The sequence below is a fragment of the Ammospiza nelsoni genome, chromosome 3, assembly GCF_027579445.1.
Source record: "Ammospiza nelsoni isolate bAmmNel1 chromosome 3, bAmmNel1.pri, whole genome shotgun sequence".
Classification (NCBI taxonomy): Eukaryota; Metazoa; Chordata; class Aves; order Passeriformes; family Passerellidae; genus Ammospiza; species Ammospiza nelsoni.
Genome location: NC_080635.1, coordinates 94,861,745 through 94,878,474, shown reverse-complemented (window position 1 = coordinate 94,878,474; position 16,730 = coordinate 94,861,745). Strand labels below are relative to the sequence as shown.

Genomic DNA, 16,730 nt, shown 5'->3' with positions numbered 1-16,730 from the left:
AGCACAAAGCTAATGAAGTCATTTAACAGTAATGTAATTGTTGGTGCATTTAATAAGGAAATATTCTCATTAGAGTTCTCTTAAAATAAAAGCAGTTTTGAAAATTTCCATGGTAAGACCATATTAAAAACCCTCTTAAGATATCCAAACAAAATCCCCTTCTGGGATTTCTTGAATGGTAATGTGAGATTTTATGCATGATGCAGAAGAAAAGATAAATACAGGTTTTGGTCTGAATATACTAGTTGGTAAAATACTGATACTCTGTTCAAAGAAATGTTTGAGATTGTCTTCCATATCAGCAAGTAAATAGAAAGTGTTTTCTGCAACTTGATGGTAGAAATAACCTCTGACATTGATTTTATGAACCTTACAGAAGAAGAAAAAATGTTTAGAGGTTTTGAAAGGGAATCTGTTGTTTAACAAGTTACTAAGCTATGTTTAGCAAGTTACTAAGCTATGTATGTATAGTCTGAAGATGCTCAGTCTCACATGTTTAATGGATTTTCTAGTGGTATCATGGATGATTGGAATGCAGCTGGTAACTAAATTTTTCTCCTGCAGTGTTATTTTAAGAATAGGAATAAACCACATCATGTGTAATTAAGGTAGCATATGAATTTAAATGGCCATATTGTATTGCATATATTGACATAGTTCCAATGACAGTGGCCAATTCTTAATGTACAAAAAGATGAAAAAATTTTGGGGCCAAATCAGGCTCTGTGTTCTGGTTGAATTCAAAATGCAATGCTTCTCAGTATCTGCTTGTTTAAATAAATTTGTCTCACTTTTCATACACTGGAAACTTTTGACATGAGACTATCTTTTGTATTTTTAGTCTGAAAATACTGTTTATGATAGATAACTCTCATATGGAGCAGTGAAGATGGAATATCAAATGTGATGCTCCTCTTACTGACAGACTGTTATGCTTGAAGTCATGTAGAAAACAAGCAAGTGGTCTTCAGAGTGCAGAGTAGTACCCTAATAGAAAGACTAAGCCATTCAATTGGATTAGCATTCTTAAAGATTACTAGTTTAACCAGAGAGGGTACAGCTCTAGTTCTGCTGTGCTAAATTAGGCAGCAAACTCTTAGAGTGGTGGGTAATGTTGCTAAATAAGGAAAATCCTTAAGATTTGTCAAATTAGGTTCGAAAAGGTTAGACACCAGGCAGTGCAAATTATTTGTCAGGAATCCTTGATGTCCTACAGAATATAACAAAATCTTAAACTATATATTTTGAAGAAGTTTGTCCAGTTATTTGTTTTACAGTCATGAGTAGTTCTAAGTCAATTTTTTAAGTTCAACTTCTCAAGCTCCAACTGGAAGCTGTGTGGACTCGGATTAGTAGTATGAGTAGGCATTAAGCTGCTACTCCAACAGCAAGATTCTGTAGTTTTAATTATACTGAAGAGATGGTTCAGTTGTTATTAAGAGGAATGTTAGGTTTATTCAATGAAATTTAAATTGCATTTGTTATCTCTGCTTTCAAAACTGCTGTATCTGCATAAAGAAAAAATTCAGGTTATAATAGTTTTTTATAACCTTCTAATTAAAAAAGGAAAATAAACATAAAACTTCATGGTACCACATGAGACCTTTATGGAAAAATAAATGTTAAAATAATATTCACTAGATTATACCTATTAATACTGTGCCTGTCCCACAAAGATATTACTGCACAAACAGACCTTCCAATGAAAAAGCCTGTTTTTTCTTATTGCATCAAGAACTTTGCTACCTTGTTAAAGATCTAGTTTCTTTTGAAGAAATTCCCTCAGATCCTGAAAGAATTCATTTTTTGTTCTTAGTCATGAGCAGAGACTGGTAAAATCTTGTGTCTACTCTTGAATTCCTTAGTGTTTAAAAGATGTGCTGATCATCACTGAACATTGCAGTGTTTTCAACTTATTTTATAAGCAAATAATCCACAGGAAGTTTGCTGTTCCTGAGAGAGGGTTCTTCCACTTATCCATACCACATTTCTTGGGGAAAAAAAGAAATTCAGGCTTACGTTTATATCTAATGTTCATTTCGTACATGGAAACATTGTACATTTTCCTAAAGATGATTGAGATTTTAGTAATAATTCCTCACTTGCATTTGCTGTTGACTTACTTTGACATTACCTACACATGGTGAAGACCTTTTGCCTTTGGAAAATACTGAGTTTCAATGAGTCTTTTTTTACTGGTCAGCCTTTAGTTCGAGTGATCTTTTTTACTTTGATGATAAATATCATCACTCTTGATGACCTGGATGATCAATATCATCATTCCCAACATAGAATAAATATTGCTGTTATTAGATGGCCAATATAGAATTAGTTTGGTTTCTTCTCTCAAGTTAGGTTTTTGTCAAAGACAGAATATTTTCTTAAGGTTAGGAACAAGGACTTTGTTCTAGATCAATTTTAAATAGCAGAGGAAATGTCTTTTCTTCCTTCTCCTTCAGGAATATTTTTCCTTGTCTGTTTTTTGAATGGAACTAAAAATGTTCAGTCTTTGTTTTCTGCATCTTGGTTCTCACAAAGTAAAATGTACATCAATGTGGGATGAGATACTCAGAATATGTGTCTTTCCATACCTGAAAAGTATCAATGGCAATTCCTTTTAATCTTTAGGAGGCAAATCAGATTATGATATGATTTTGAGCATAAAATATATTTTCATTTTCTCTTGATAATTTAAACAACTTGAAAATACTATGGTATTTTGTCTGTGTGGTAATAAATATGACACATTATTGATCATGGGATCTCTTCCTCTTCTTAAAAAAATTCCTGTTTAATACTTGGAAAAATATATATTGAAAATACATACTTTAAAAATAATTGCAGAGGTCCTGCAGTGCAAGCCACAAAAGCTGCTGCTGGTACTAAGAAGCATGATCTCAGTAAGTGGAAATATGCAGAGCTTCGTGATACAATCAACACTTCCTGTGGTAAGTGGTTTTTTTCTCAGAAAGAGTTCAAGTTGTAGTTATACAAAAAGTGTTACTTTCTTCCTATAACAAAGATTAAAAGTTTACATGACTTTGAGTGAATAAAAAATTAATTTAAAAAATTCTCTTACCCCCAAAGGAACAATACACAAAGCTATTTCCATATTAAGGAAACAGAATTTCCATTGTTATGTCTTTTAGGGATTATATATTTATGATAATAAACATCTTGGGCATAAAATACATGCTATAACTTCTTAATTAAGTTCACTCCATTTGATGTACTTCCACAGAGGGAATAGTAGTTATAGTGCTTCACCTAGGATTTGCATGTTCTAAGAATTTTTTTGCTATCAGTTCTTGCTGTCACCAAATCATAAAGAAAGCAAAAATATGTTCTGTCTTAGATATTCCTATTATTCTTTAATTTTCACAATGTGTAACTTCTTTTTGGAAGCTTACAGTGGGGCATTACTCACCTTGGCCTCAGTGCTCTGAAGATAGAAATAGATAAGAATTATTTGTCTTTTAGATATTACTGTTTCTTCCTGCTTCTTATTGAAAGCACTTGGTTAATTTGTAATTTAAGATCACTCAGAATTTCTTCCTGGATGTAGAAATTGGAAAGTAACTCATTCTCTTTTAGTGTTTTTACATATGCAAGACTGGAGCAATGTTTTCAGCTATGTAGATGGTGCAATAATAAGTGGAGTTCTTTCCTCATGAAGCCAGCTTGGATACTCTGAGATGACTAATGAAAAATCCTTGTCATCATTCAATTCCTAGCATAATGAAATTCAGAAAAATTAAAATACATACATGAGAAAAGAATACAAATCTAAGCAGTCAAATTTCTGTTTTTATTTTTTTTCAGTTGCAGAAATAATGTTCAGCAGTGCAATTAAACTTATTTAAAATTTGTTTCTGTGCTGCTTGTATTGTGATACTGTCAACAGAAATATTTGTAGCACTTTACTGCTCCAAATATCCCAGTACAACAGCTACTTTGGGGAATGCCTTTACTCTAAAGCAGAAGGGATTCATCAAATCTGAGGGACTTTTTGGGCCATAAAACACAGGCCCTGTGCTGCAGAGAGTGAGGGGTTTTTATATTACATTTTATCCTATTAGTGTCACAGCTTGATCTCCAATCATATATCTTATCAATATAGAAAAACATTTAAGAAATATTTTTTTGACTTTTCTCACTCATGCCTTCCCCTTCTCCTTTTTTTTGGGATAGATATTGAACTCTTGGCAGCTTGCAGAGAAGAGTTCCACCGAAGGCTAAAGGTGTATCATGCTTGGAAATCCAAGAATAAGAAACGCAATGCAGAAACAGAACAGCGTGCTCCCAAATCAGTCACAGACTATGGTGAGGAGAGATAGTTTTGTGTTTATAGTAATTTTGGCGATAATATTCTAAAGAGAACATTTCTGAATGTATTCTGGGTTTGCTAGGTTGAAGAAACTTGGAGTTTTTTAGGAGTGTTTTATGTTGATTTAAGGTAAATATTTTGGAAAGATTGAAACTGGCAAATTCTTCACAGAAATTAAAACACTTTTGGTAGACCCAGCTTCTTATGCTGAACAGCTCTCTCTTAAAACCTTTTCTCACATCCATCTGACATCTGTTAAAAAGAGTTCTTGATCTACTGATGCAGTTGCTGGCATTTTTGTTAAATGTTCATTGCTGTACTACTTTAATATAATATATAGCCATGTAGACATAGGTGTAGATACTTTTAAAAGGTGCTACTAATTCTGTTGTTTACATCACTGCTTACATACATCATGTTACATCCTCCTTTATAAAATCTGAGTGTTGATGCTGTAATTCTGGCTCATGGGGTGACAAATTTTATGTAGACCGTGTTTTCTATTTAGACCCCTCATTCTACTGATTTCACAGGCTGGTGCTTATTGACAAAGCAACACACTAATCAGAGTAAGTTTCTCTTGCATTCATCAAGGAAGTGTGGGAGTTTCAGACTGCCAGACCTGGAAATTCTGTACCTGGTTTCTGGAGTGGTGTTTACAGAGTGGATTGTTACTCTTTTCCCAACATTCCACCTCAAAAGTCTGTTGATCATCTGTATAAAAGGAATCTAAGAAATTTATAGGATCAATTTATAGTAAATGCATGGAACCATTTAGTCAGATCATTCCTTTTGTCTTTTTGTTCCATTATATTTGATATTTGTGTTCCTGTCACATAGTTCATGGGAGAGACAAAGGAAAGGGAAGATAGGGAGAAAGTGCTCTCCCCAAAGTCACGTGAGCCTGAGATTAAGGCATTGTCCTGAGACATGGAGAATAAACATCCCAGGGAATCCAGGTGCCCTAGGTAATCTCAGTCCATGTACAAAAGCACCTCCTTCTCCTTGATTCATTTACTGGAGTTATTCATTACTTGAGCATTACCTGAGTTTGAGGTTCTCAGGGAATTTTAGTATGGATATGTGGCAGGCAAAATCTGGACTCCTGGAGAAGATATTATCAAAGAATGGGTCCTTGTGTCTGAAATGTGGTTTTAGCTGCTTAAGAAAGCTTGTGACTGAAATGGCAGGAAAAGGCATTTGAAGCACTTCTGCCAAGTGGTAAATTGCTTTGAACGTTCTCTCTGGAGCTAAATGGGTAAAATATTCATACACAGTATTGCTGATGGGAAGTATCAAAGAGCAGATGATCTTTAGATTTTTGCACACAAAGCTGAGAATATTCATATTCTTATCACCTTTCAGATATTTGCTGCATTCTTTTCAGTGTTTTTCATTGTATTTTTTTAACTTCATTGAAATATGTAATAATAAGAGAATAAGAGAACGTTGCAGTTCAGAAGAAATTGATAGTGACCTTTAGAGAGTCTTAATGCCAGTATAATTCTTTGCATTGCAAATAATCATACCACATGGGCATTTCACATACATATGTACTGTAGTCATCTGAGAAGGTAGTAAGAAGAAATTCTGATTTCTTAGGTGTTTAAGCTAAAAGTCTTTCCGTATCAGTGGATATGGGCTTCAAGTGATGTAGTGTTTTCTTTACATCTCTTCATTGATTTAATGTAGTTTTACAGTATCCTTTAATGTAATTTTATAAGTATCCTTTATTTAAATTCATACATTCAGTATAGAAGCTAAGCACTGGTTTGTGTATTATTACTGGTATTGACAGAGTCTGGAAGGTTTTTTTTCTAGCAGAAATGTCAAAAAAGTAAAGTACTACATTAATTAACTAGCAGATTTGTCAGAGCAATATGGACTTAGCATATATGCCACTGAAGCTTTGTAACAGGAATTGCAAATTATTAAGGTGATTAATTTTGAGGTTAAATCTCAATGAAAATAGAAGTAGAAAAAGAGTAGAAACACTTAGAATCTGCATTTATGTTGTAGCTAGAATTCCTATTTGTCTGTTATCAGCATTGGTGAAAAATGTTGATGTTGTAATGAAGCCATAACTTATAAGGGATCAGCATTTTCATGTTTTGTTCAACATGTAATATTTGTTCACAGATTTTGCACCATTTTTGAGCAACTCAAGTAAGTGAGGAGACAGTTGTTTAAGCTAACTTTGAAGAATAGGAACACTTGAGAGCTCTGTACTAACATTGATTAATCCAGTGTTTTGCTACACATGTACATAGAAGTTAATTGTAAAAAAAAAATAAATTATAAGTTGACAATGTTATTCATCTGATGGTAATTATACATTACTCTAGTAATTAAAAATGTACTTATCTGCATGAAAACCTACCCATTTGAGGAGGCAAGGGAAGGGAGAGTGAAATAACCTTCTTATATAAATTATTGAAAGATATAATGTCCGATTTTTTTCCACAACCACCAACAGCCCAAAACCACTCTTGTTCTAGCCTTTTTTTAATTGTCTGCACATGGCTTTTTGTTGTAGCAAAACTCTGGAATCAACATAATGTAACAACTATTTTCCTAGCACACAGACTAACATTCAGGTGATGGTTTCTTCTGAATAGAGAGCCACAGTTCTACAGCACTAATAGAGGCTCCATTGGCTGCTTAGCATTTCTGTTCTCTAGATTTGCCCTCTTCTCTAGATTTAGATATGCCTAGGGGTAGAAATGAGCCTTAGCAATTACCATTGCAGTGCAAAAAGTATTCAACAATACTTAAGTACTGATCTGCTGGGATAAATGTTCAGACAATGCATAAAATTAAATTAGTTTTTTATATATACTGTCTTCCTGTAAGGTGTGTGTTTTATCAGAGTTGATGTATAAAAGTAGCATTCACGTGTTAAAATCTGGGTGCTTTTTCTTCTATGTTTGTTGTTAATGCACACATTAAAAAAAGGAGATTTGATATGTATTACATATAGGGGTTTGTTAAGGTTCTGCTGTTCAGGTTTAGAAAAATTATTTTTGCTTGAATCTAGGCAGAAGAAATTTCAAGGTGTAGTTGCTAGTCTATATTAGTCCTGTTCATGACTGTAAAAATAAGTTATTAAAAGTAATTGCCATTTTTTATATTAATAAATGTTAGCTCAGAAATTCTCTTTGTTGCTCAACAGACAAGGAAAAAAACTGAATTCACTTTTAATTATTCCTTTTGTGCTGAAACATATAAAACGTTAATCCTGATTTTCTTCTGTAGAGATGGTAAAGGTTCATAAGCAGGGTATCTGTATCAGTGGTGTAAACCACTAAAACAAAATCAGTAACAAACTTTTGCAGGGGCAGCTATTAAAGGAAAGGATGTTGCTTTTAACTGCATTTACTATTTAAAACTGATTATGATAGTGTATATATAAGATTAAGAAGGTTGATCATTTGATGAATTAACATAGAGTATCTGCTTTTATTTGAAAGCGAGTTTCTCTCTAGAGTCTGAAATATGGGGAACTTAAAAAGTCCAAAAATGCATGTGGAAAATATTTAGCAAAAATATATATGAAACTTGAAAAAATTTCATGTAACTTTCTCCTTTAGAAGTTTAGTCAGCTGATCTTAATGGTCTGAAATAAAAAATTCCTTGAAAAAAGAAAGCAGCCAGAAATTACTTCTAATGCCAGATTTTGACTTATAGAAATGTAGGCAGAAAATTGTTTGGTGGCAGCTTTGTAATAAGCAGTATTTATTGCCAACATTTCTATTAACAAATTAGTAATTTCTAACAGTATTATACATCCTTTTGTGTCGACTGTCAAACATCAAGTGATGCTTTTGTATGTTTGCAACTGAAAATGCTTCTGTGCGTTGTGATCTTTTTTTACAAAGAAATGGACTGAACTAAAGCAATTGCTGATAAATGTTTCTGGTTGGTAAGAAATTTTACATGGCAAGTTTTACCTTAGATATTGATCAAAAGCAGAATATGTTATTTTATTTAATTAGTTTTGTTTAAACTTGCCATTGCGCAACATGTACAGGGGTCAACATGAGCCATTTCTGACCAGTGTTTTAGCTGTTGCAATTAACAGAATGCACATTATATGAGATGGGAATACTTTCTAGGCTTGCTGAGACTTCAGATGACCTTGAGAGATAATATCTTGGGTTTTGCGGGGGGTTTGTTTTCTTGTTTGTTTTGTTGTTTTGTTTGTTTTTTAATTTGCTGATTAATAAAAGAAGTAATATGGCTTTCTTGTTTTCTAATTGCTTTGTTCACTTATTTTTGGGGGCATGATTTGTATGATAGCACAACAGAACCCCGCAGCCCAGCTCCCAGGCAGACAACAAGAGATTGAAATAAACAGGCAGCAGCGCTACTTCCGCATCCCCTTCATCCGCCCCGCGGACCAGTACAAGGACCCCCAGAACAAGAAGAAGGGCTGGTGGTATGCACACTTTGATGGGCCCTGGATTGCTCGACAAATGGAGCTTCACCCTGACAAGGCACCCATTCTGCTTGTAGCAGGTTGGTGTTGAAACTTCCAGAAGGTTCAGAGTTGATAACAAACTTCAGAAAAAGAGGATGAAGTTCCAAGTTCCGACCCTTCCTTCCTTCCTTCCTTCCTTCCTTCCTTCCTTCCTTCCTTCCTTCCGCCACTTCCTTCCTTCCTTCCGCCACTTCCTTCCTTCCTTCCGCCACTTCCTTCCGCCACTTCCTTCCGCCACTTCCTTCCGCCACTTCCTTCCGCCACTTCCTTCCGCCACTTCCTTCCGCCACTTCCTTCCGCCACTTCCTTCCGCCACTTCCTTCCGCCACTTCCTTCCGCCACTTCCTTCCGCCACTTCCTTCCTTCCGCCACTTCCTTCCGCCACTTCCTTCCGCCACTTCCTTCCGCCACTTCCTTCCGCCACTTCCTTCCGCCACTTCCTTCCGCCACTTCCTTCCGCCACTTCCTTCCTTCCTTCCTTCCGCCACTTCCTTCCGCCACTTCCTTCCTTCCGCCACTTCCTTCCGCCACTTCCTTCCGCCACTTCCGCCACTTCCTTCCGCCACTTCCGCCACTTCCTTCCTTCCTTCCTTCCTTCCTTCCTTCCTTCCTTCCTTCCTTCCTTCCTTCCTTCCTTCCTTCCGCCACTTCCGCCACTTCCGCCACTTCCGCCACTTCCTTCCGCCACTTCCTTCCGCCACTTCCTTCCGCCACTTCCTTCCTTCCGCCACTTCCTTCCGCCACTTCCTTCCTTCCGCCACTTCCTTCCTTCCACCACTTCCTTCCGCCACTTCCTTCCTTCCTTCCTTCCGCCACTTCCTTCCTTCCTTCCGCCACTTCCTTCCTTCCGCCACTTCCTTCCTTCCGCCACTTCCTTCCGCCACTTCCGCCACTTCCTTCCGACACTTCCTTCCGACACTTCCTTCCTTCCGACACTTCCTTCCGACACTTCCTTCCGACACTTCCTTCCTTCCGACACTTCCTTCCTTCCGCCACTTCCGCCACTTCCTTTCGCCACTTCCTTCCGCCACTTCCTTCCTTTGCCACTTCCTTCCTTCCTTCCTCTCTGGGGAGAATTTCAGGATTTGGGACTGCTGCTGATGGTGGCCAAATGTTTCAGAATATCACTGGGACATGTAACTGGTCCTATGTTTTACTGCTACACATACTTCAATTTGGGAAGCCATAGACAGTGGGAAATCAAATGGAAAGAGTTGTATTATTACAAACCCTGAGATTATTCCTTGAACTGGAGACAGTGTGAAGATAAAACATCACAGTTTATCTGGGAAAGGTCTACTCATTATTGTACTGTTTTTTAGTTATCTTTAAAGAATTACAAGCAGTTTGTATCAAAACAATTTGTACATATTTTACATTGTCTGTCCGTAGCATGGGGCTAATAGCAAGCTGATGCTTTTACCCTATTTATGCTACTTAGTATGGGAAAATAGCTTTTTAATCGTAAAAATTTTAAATAAATGTTGCAATGGATAAGTAGAGATTTATCTGGTAGTGAAATGTATCCTCCTTTTCTGGAGGGTAAGGAACAGGGGAGAAAACACTGGAGAAATGCTGCTTACACTTCTGTGTTTTGAGATTTTGTACTTAACTTAGAGACTGAGGAAAGGCCATAGCCAGTTTGTTTCACTACAGGATTATGCTTTACTGGCAACAAAAGTTTGTTTTCTGCAAATTATTTTAAGTAGAATTCCTTATACCAACTGTTGCTGTTCAGTGCCAAAGCCCATAGCTAAAAGTAGCACTGCTGTCGTGAGTACCTCTTAAAAATAAGATTACGATTTAGTTTGTGAGCTACACTATAATTTCAGTGGATTGCCTGTGTTGGTCCCACTGTTTGTTTTGTGTGGTAGGCTGACAGATTAGCTACTTGATCCAAAGTCTGGAATTCTTAGTTGCTTTGCTACATTTAACCATAAGTAAAGCAGTTCACTGTGAAGTGGCCTGAAACTGAAGGTATATGTAATCCAAATGTGGTTGTCATCCTGTAATGAGTTTCAGAAGAATGTATCAAGATGATGATCTTTCGGCTTCTTCCCTTTATTCCTTTTTGCTTGCTGTTTAAGCACAGCTTTGTCAATTGCAGCATCTGATATTAGTTTATTCTCATACTGTTTTAGTGTTCTCTGTGTAACAAAAAACCAGGAAACTGAAAAATGCCTGTATCTGAGGACTTCCTCATAAGCTCTGAAGTCTACCAGCAAACCAGATCTACAGAGAGGAAATGTAATTAACAAGGATCTAATTTTTATTGATGGGATTTTTCAATGATGTAAAATATGTTTTCTTTTTCCCTTTACCATTTCAGGTAAGGATGACATGGATATGTGTGAGCTTAACCTTGAAGAGACTGGCTTAACCCGAAAGCGAGGTGCTGAAATTTTACCGAGGCAGTTTGAAGAGATTTGGGAACGCTGTGGAGGCATCCAGTATCTGCAAAACGCAATTGCAAGCAGACAAGCTCGCCCCACCTACGCTACGGCGATGCTGCAGAACCTGTTGAAATAAGCGGGCAGGTGGCACAGGAGCGTTCGCGATGACAACCTGGCCCGCCATACAAAGGGAAGAGTTCCTCTGTGCTCCAGAGGGCCTAAACGTTCTGTAATCAGAGTAGAGATGTTTAATGTAAAGTGAACAGATTTTATTAATCATGTGGTTTGTTAATTTGTACTTCATGATGTTTAACCTGTGTAGTGAACTTTACTAGGTATGAGGACCCTGAAGAAACTTCAGGCAGTGTAGTTTGCTGCATTTTGTTGTTATGTTGCATTTTCTTTAACAGTTTCTGTTGTAACTCTTAATACTTTCAAGCAATCTGTCTGTACTTGGGTACATATTGCAAAGAACTGCACTGCAACCAGCTTTTTATAAGATTCCTTCTTTAAAACACTGAGTAGCTGGCTTCAAGTGGTGGCCTAGTAAAGAGAATATGTTATTTCTAATAACTGGAATTGTGAGGCCTTAGCTTTGACTTCTGTTATGGAGAAGTTGGAGTATACTTTTATATAATCTGAGACATTTTATGTCCTGATTTGCAAACTGGTTAGTGTCTGTATTTAATGATTTTTGTTTTTCCAGAACCTGATGGGAAATCCTCCTAAACTTGAGACCTATAAACCCCTATTAAATTCATTCTCTGTCTTGGTTTAAGAGAAACAGTTTTCTGCATGTTCCAAGAAAAGCATTCATATACGTCAAAATAGTATAATATTGGAGGTCCTCAAAGAATGTACTGCTCTTTAGGGCTTATACCACTTTTCTTGTAGATTTTTTTTCTCTCTTTTTAGTACAAATCTGCTTCAGACTTTATTTTTGTGACGACATTTCTATTAGCGATTCTTGGACAGTTTGTTTAGCCAGGTAGTGTAATTTCAACATACTAGACAAAATTGTCCAAGCTTTGTATCTGAAGGTATATAAGATTAAGGATAGCACTAAGGGAAATATGTTCAGCTTTTTGCTGGCAGTATAACTTAACTGAGTATTGAGGCCTGAGCCTCAGAAATCCTCTTTATTTTAACTGTAACAAGATATACAAGGTCTGTAACTTTTGTTAGACTGTATAAAAAATTGGTCCAACAACACAATGCATCTTAATAATATGTGCTGATGAAATAGTTACAATTTTTAGTGTGCTGAAATATCATAGTGACTTGGATGCTGAGCTGTATATTAATCTCCTCTATCAAGTTTCATAGCTTGTAACAGTTCCCTTATGAAACTGTTTGTTTGGGGAGTTTTTGTGGGTGGGAATCATTAATTTCATGCAGTTTTAAGAAGCATCTCTTTCACTTAAGTGAATGTTGCTTTACCTTGCTAGCCATTATTTCAACAAATTAAACATTACCATTTATTATCTCTCTTAATAGAAATCCAAAATATAAGTAGCTTGATGTCCAATTCATAGCTTGATTTAAAAATGAATTTTTGCCCTTTTTAATTGAGAGTTTGCTTAGAGTATGAAATAATTTCCACACTCCTTACTGAGCATGAAACCTCCTGGAAACTTTCATTTTTAAAAGGCATAAATATACTGAATTTTCAAGAGGGGTGATTCTGTAGCACAGAGAAAAGTCCTTGCTGACCTTAGACTATGGTTGCGTGCCACAGTCTGCTTGTTGTTATAAACACACTCCTCATGGGAATAATGTGGAGATATTCAAGTGGTATTTAACTCACTACTCACCCACTGCATCAGGGAATCTCAGCTTCTGCTGCAGACCCACTCTACTTCCTGCTCATGTGATTGCAAATGAGAAAATTGTTTTCATTTTACCCAAATTCTTCACTGAAACAGTCTTTTTTGGCTGGAAGGTGAAAGGAGAAGGGCATCAGACTACTGGCTGGGAAGTTGTGTGCAAACCTGTACAGTGTTGCGTGAGTTTAAAGGTGCAGCTTATGAAATTTAGATTACTGGTTTAATGTGTTACTGCATTGGAACCAAAATGTGACAGCTTCCAGTCCCCAAACACTTAGCACTGCAAGAAGCTGTGCTCACTCACGCGATCCAAGGAAGAAAAATCACTGACCTGACCTGTGTGTGTTTCTGTCTGGGTTTAGCTGCTGGACTTAACACATTCCATCTCACTGTATGTATCTTTAAAAATCCATGGATCTTATGAGACTGAATATTGTAAGCAAAGAACCTCAAATGCTTACACATGTGTAGGTATGTACACATATATGTGCTTAAATATTTTAGTATGTGTGTGTGTAAATTTTCTCCAGAGAACTTTGAATAAAATTAACTACATGTTTCCACTCTCTTCCTTTATTTATGTCAGGATTTCCTTGACTGGCATTTGAAAGAAAATTTTTACCCTTTTTTTCATCAGAATGGGGTGTATGGAAATTTTTCTTTACTAAATGACTAACAAATATGAGCTATCATGAAAATAAAATGGACTTTGAAATAGTGGAAGAGGGTCTGGTGGCTGGACCCTTAATGAGATGTTCCCACCTCCCAGCATTGCTCCAGAAGTATGCCTGAGGGAAGCAGAACATGCATTCCAGAAATCGGGGTATTCTACTTTGCACAGTAGCAGACTGCTTTTCTTTCCCTTTTTTCACTCCACACCAAAAGCAGCTTCTGCTTTTAGTTTTACTTATCTTTTTGTGAAACATAATTAATTTTCAATTAGTTTCAGATGATTTTATTTTTTTTACATGTCTGGTAATATTTAACTGCCTACCAATTGTTTCCATGGTCCTTTGTAATGTGTCAGATAATTACAGTTGGTTGATTTGGAGAGGAAATATAAAAGGAGGCGAGAGGGTTGATATTTAGGACTGTAGTATGACCTGATGCCTATCTGATTTATAATTATAGAGAAAATTATAGAGGTTTTTGAAGCACATTGACTTGGTTCTTTGCATGTTTCATTAAAAATAAATTCTTCCTGCCTGTCAGTGAAGCTGTCCATTATAGTTGAGATCTGCCTAAAATGTTCCACAAAACAAAGAACAGGAAGAGGAGCACCACACTAAGCTGCATTCCTGACTAGGTGACCCAGGAATATGCATTTTCTTGAGAATGTTATTCTGAAGATCGTAAGGTCATTCAATACTTGTCTTTTATCCACTGATAAGATTGTGTTTTTCTTTACCTAGTTGAATCCTCTGGGTTTTTCTTCAAATATCTTTATTTAAAGTATTTAAATGACCTCTTAATACTGTAATGAAAATTAAAAATAAAAAATAAACACATTCCATGTTGAAATCTTACTTGTATCTTCTTACTGTTTTGTCTTTGAAGAGTTGAAGCATAAGTGTTAATTAAGTTATGAGAAAGGCAAAAATATTCCTTTGCTGGTTATGTCTGCTGCTTTTCTATGAGATATTTTTGGTGCTTAAACCTACTTTTTAAAGCTTCATTCTAGTAAAGATTTTATCTTTACTTTCTAAGGTAAGTGTTCCTCCAAAATAACATTCTGATATTAGAAAATTCTGATTTTGTTTTCCTAAATCTCAAGCTTCATTTCTCAGTATTTATTGAAACAAGTATCTTTTTACTTTCAATACTTTTTAAAAAACATTTACTGCTATCACTTCCAATGTGTCTATCATTTGCTATGCTATGTACTCTGCATCCTTTTAATTTTAGCTTGTGTCAGTCAGTGACTGGTGACATCAACTCTGCTGCTTGGAATGTGTGCTCTGTGGGGGAAGCTTTATGTTTGGGATGGAGATGTGGTATTGCTTTTGTGAGGGTTTTGTGGTTTTGTGTTCTCCTTAGAGTCTTATAGAACTTGCTCATCTTAAGGGCCAAATTACAGTGGTAGTTTTTTAATTTAAAAATATTCAAATAATTCATACTTTGTCTAGGAAATGAAATTTTGTTTCAGTTTCCTTATGCTTTTTCGCCAACTGTAACTTTATATCAGTTTTAAAGTAACATGATAAGCTTATGTGCAATATTAGGTACCACTTCAATTCCCTGTGAAATTTTCAAGTAAATAATTTTATTATGTTTTATTGAAATACAAAAGGTTTACGTCCAGCAAATATTTGGTAATTAATTGTTGAGAGTGATAAATACAATCATGAATAATCATTATTAAAATACACATTTTAAAATTACTTATTTTTTAATCTGACTAATGATAACTAGTATAAGTTGAAATACACTAAACACATACAAAAATACATTTGTAATGGAAAAAAATGGAATGCTATCAGCATTCTTAATGCATTCTTAGCTTACATGAGCAATAGTGAAAGCTAGCAATTTTAGGCAAGGATGACTTCCTGTTCCTTGCAAAAAGTACTTTTAAAGTAATTTTATTCTGAAATGTTACTGTGTAAAAACACGTCTTAGGTTTCTCCTTTATTTTTCTTTCCTACTTAAATGAAGTCAGTAAAACCACTATTTCGGCTGTGGAAACTCAAGCTTGTGTTCTTGGTGCACTGCCTTCATCCGTACGCAGTCACCAGTTCCGGTGGTTTTGCAGGCATACCCGTGCAGTTGTTTGGAATTCATAAACCGTTCTTTTGAGAGGACTTGAGAAAGGAAATCAAAGTTCAGTCTTTGCTGTGGTAACTGCACGGCACGAAGTAAGAGTTTTTGTCACCAAAGTCAGGTGCTGTCCTGAATACACAGAAGTTTCACATCTGGATGAGGGGTTGTCATCCAGGATAGTCATGAACTTTGTAGGAGCTCAGTTTGAGCTGTAAGTACGACTTCTGGTGTGCACCAAGCAGCAAACCAGTGCCTGAGTACAACACTGGTGCAGAATATAAATAGACACACATACTCAAGAAAAAGATACTCAAGGTAAAATAATGCTCCTACTCAAATCAGGATTGTTGATTCATAAATTAATAAGCCTACAAAATACTTAATGGCCCCCTATTGTCTGCTTGGATTTCTCCTACAAAAACTAACAGTAACCTCTCAAAATTATTTGTGTGGATACTGACACTAAAATGTAGGGTCTCATGTGCAATTCTAATCTACTCATTACCAGGCGGGTGCTTGTGAATACAAATCTCATGTTCTAAAAAGATGAAGCTCCACATATTGTACCTCAGCAAAAAGGTTAAATCCTGTCACCAGAATTCTGTCACCAGAATTAAACAGCTAAGTAAATATGTAGGTATGTAAAAATTATGTATTTATTAACAGAAAAATAGGAATCTGATGTTCATGGAAACCCTTGAAAAATTAAATGCAACTTCTGTGTGATTTGCCATGTGAGCATTCAGAGAGGGAATGAAGAAGTTCCCAAATTTTTTTAATGTGGCCTTTGGTCAATGATAGCTCTAATTTCCATTCACCATTTGCATCAGTGTGTGTAAGGAAGGTTAGTAGAGGGGTACAGAAATGCACTGAAGCTCCACTGAGATTTTTATCAGAATGGTTGTAACATACAATACTGAAAAATGTCACATCTCAGCAAAATC

At 36.0% G+C, this 16,730-nt stretch overlaps 1 protein-coding gene across 1 annotated transcript in view; it reads left to right on the top strand.

The window, feature by feature from the left end:
- MYO6 (myosin VI) overlaps positions 1-14,552 on the top strand; it is a 105,210-nt gene extending 90,658 nt beyond the window's left edge. The window contains exons 31-35 of the mRNA XM_059467396.1: positions 2,845-2,948; positions 4,192-4,323; positions 6,467-6,493; positions 8,627-8,845; positions 11,137-14,552. Of these exons, the coding sequence (XP_059323379.1) occupies positions 2,845-2,948; positions 4,192-4,323; positions 6,467-6,493; positions 8,627-8,845; positions 11,137-11,336 (682 nt within the window). The 3' untranslated portion in view covers positions 11,337-14,552. The remainder of the gene's footprint in view (positions 1-2,844; positions 2,949-4,191; positions 4,324-6,466; positions 6,494-8,626; positions 8,846-11,136) is intronic.
- Positions 14,553-16,730: the final 2,178 nt, after the last annotated feature.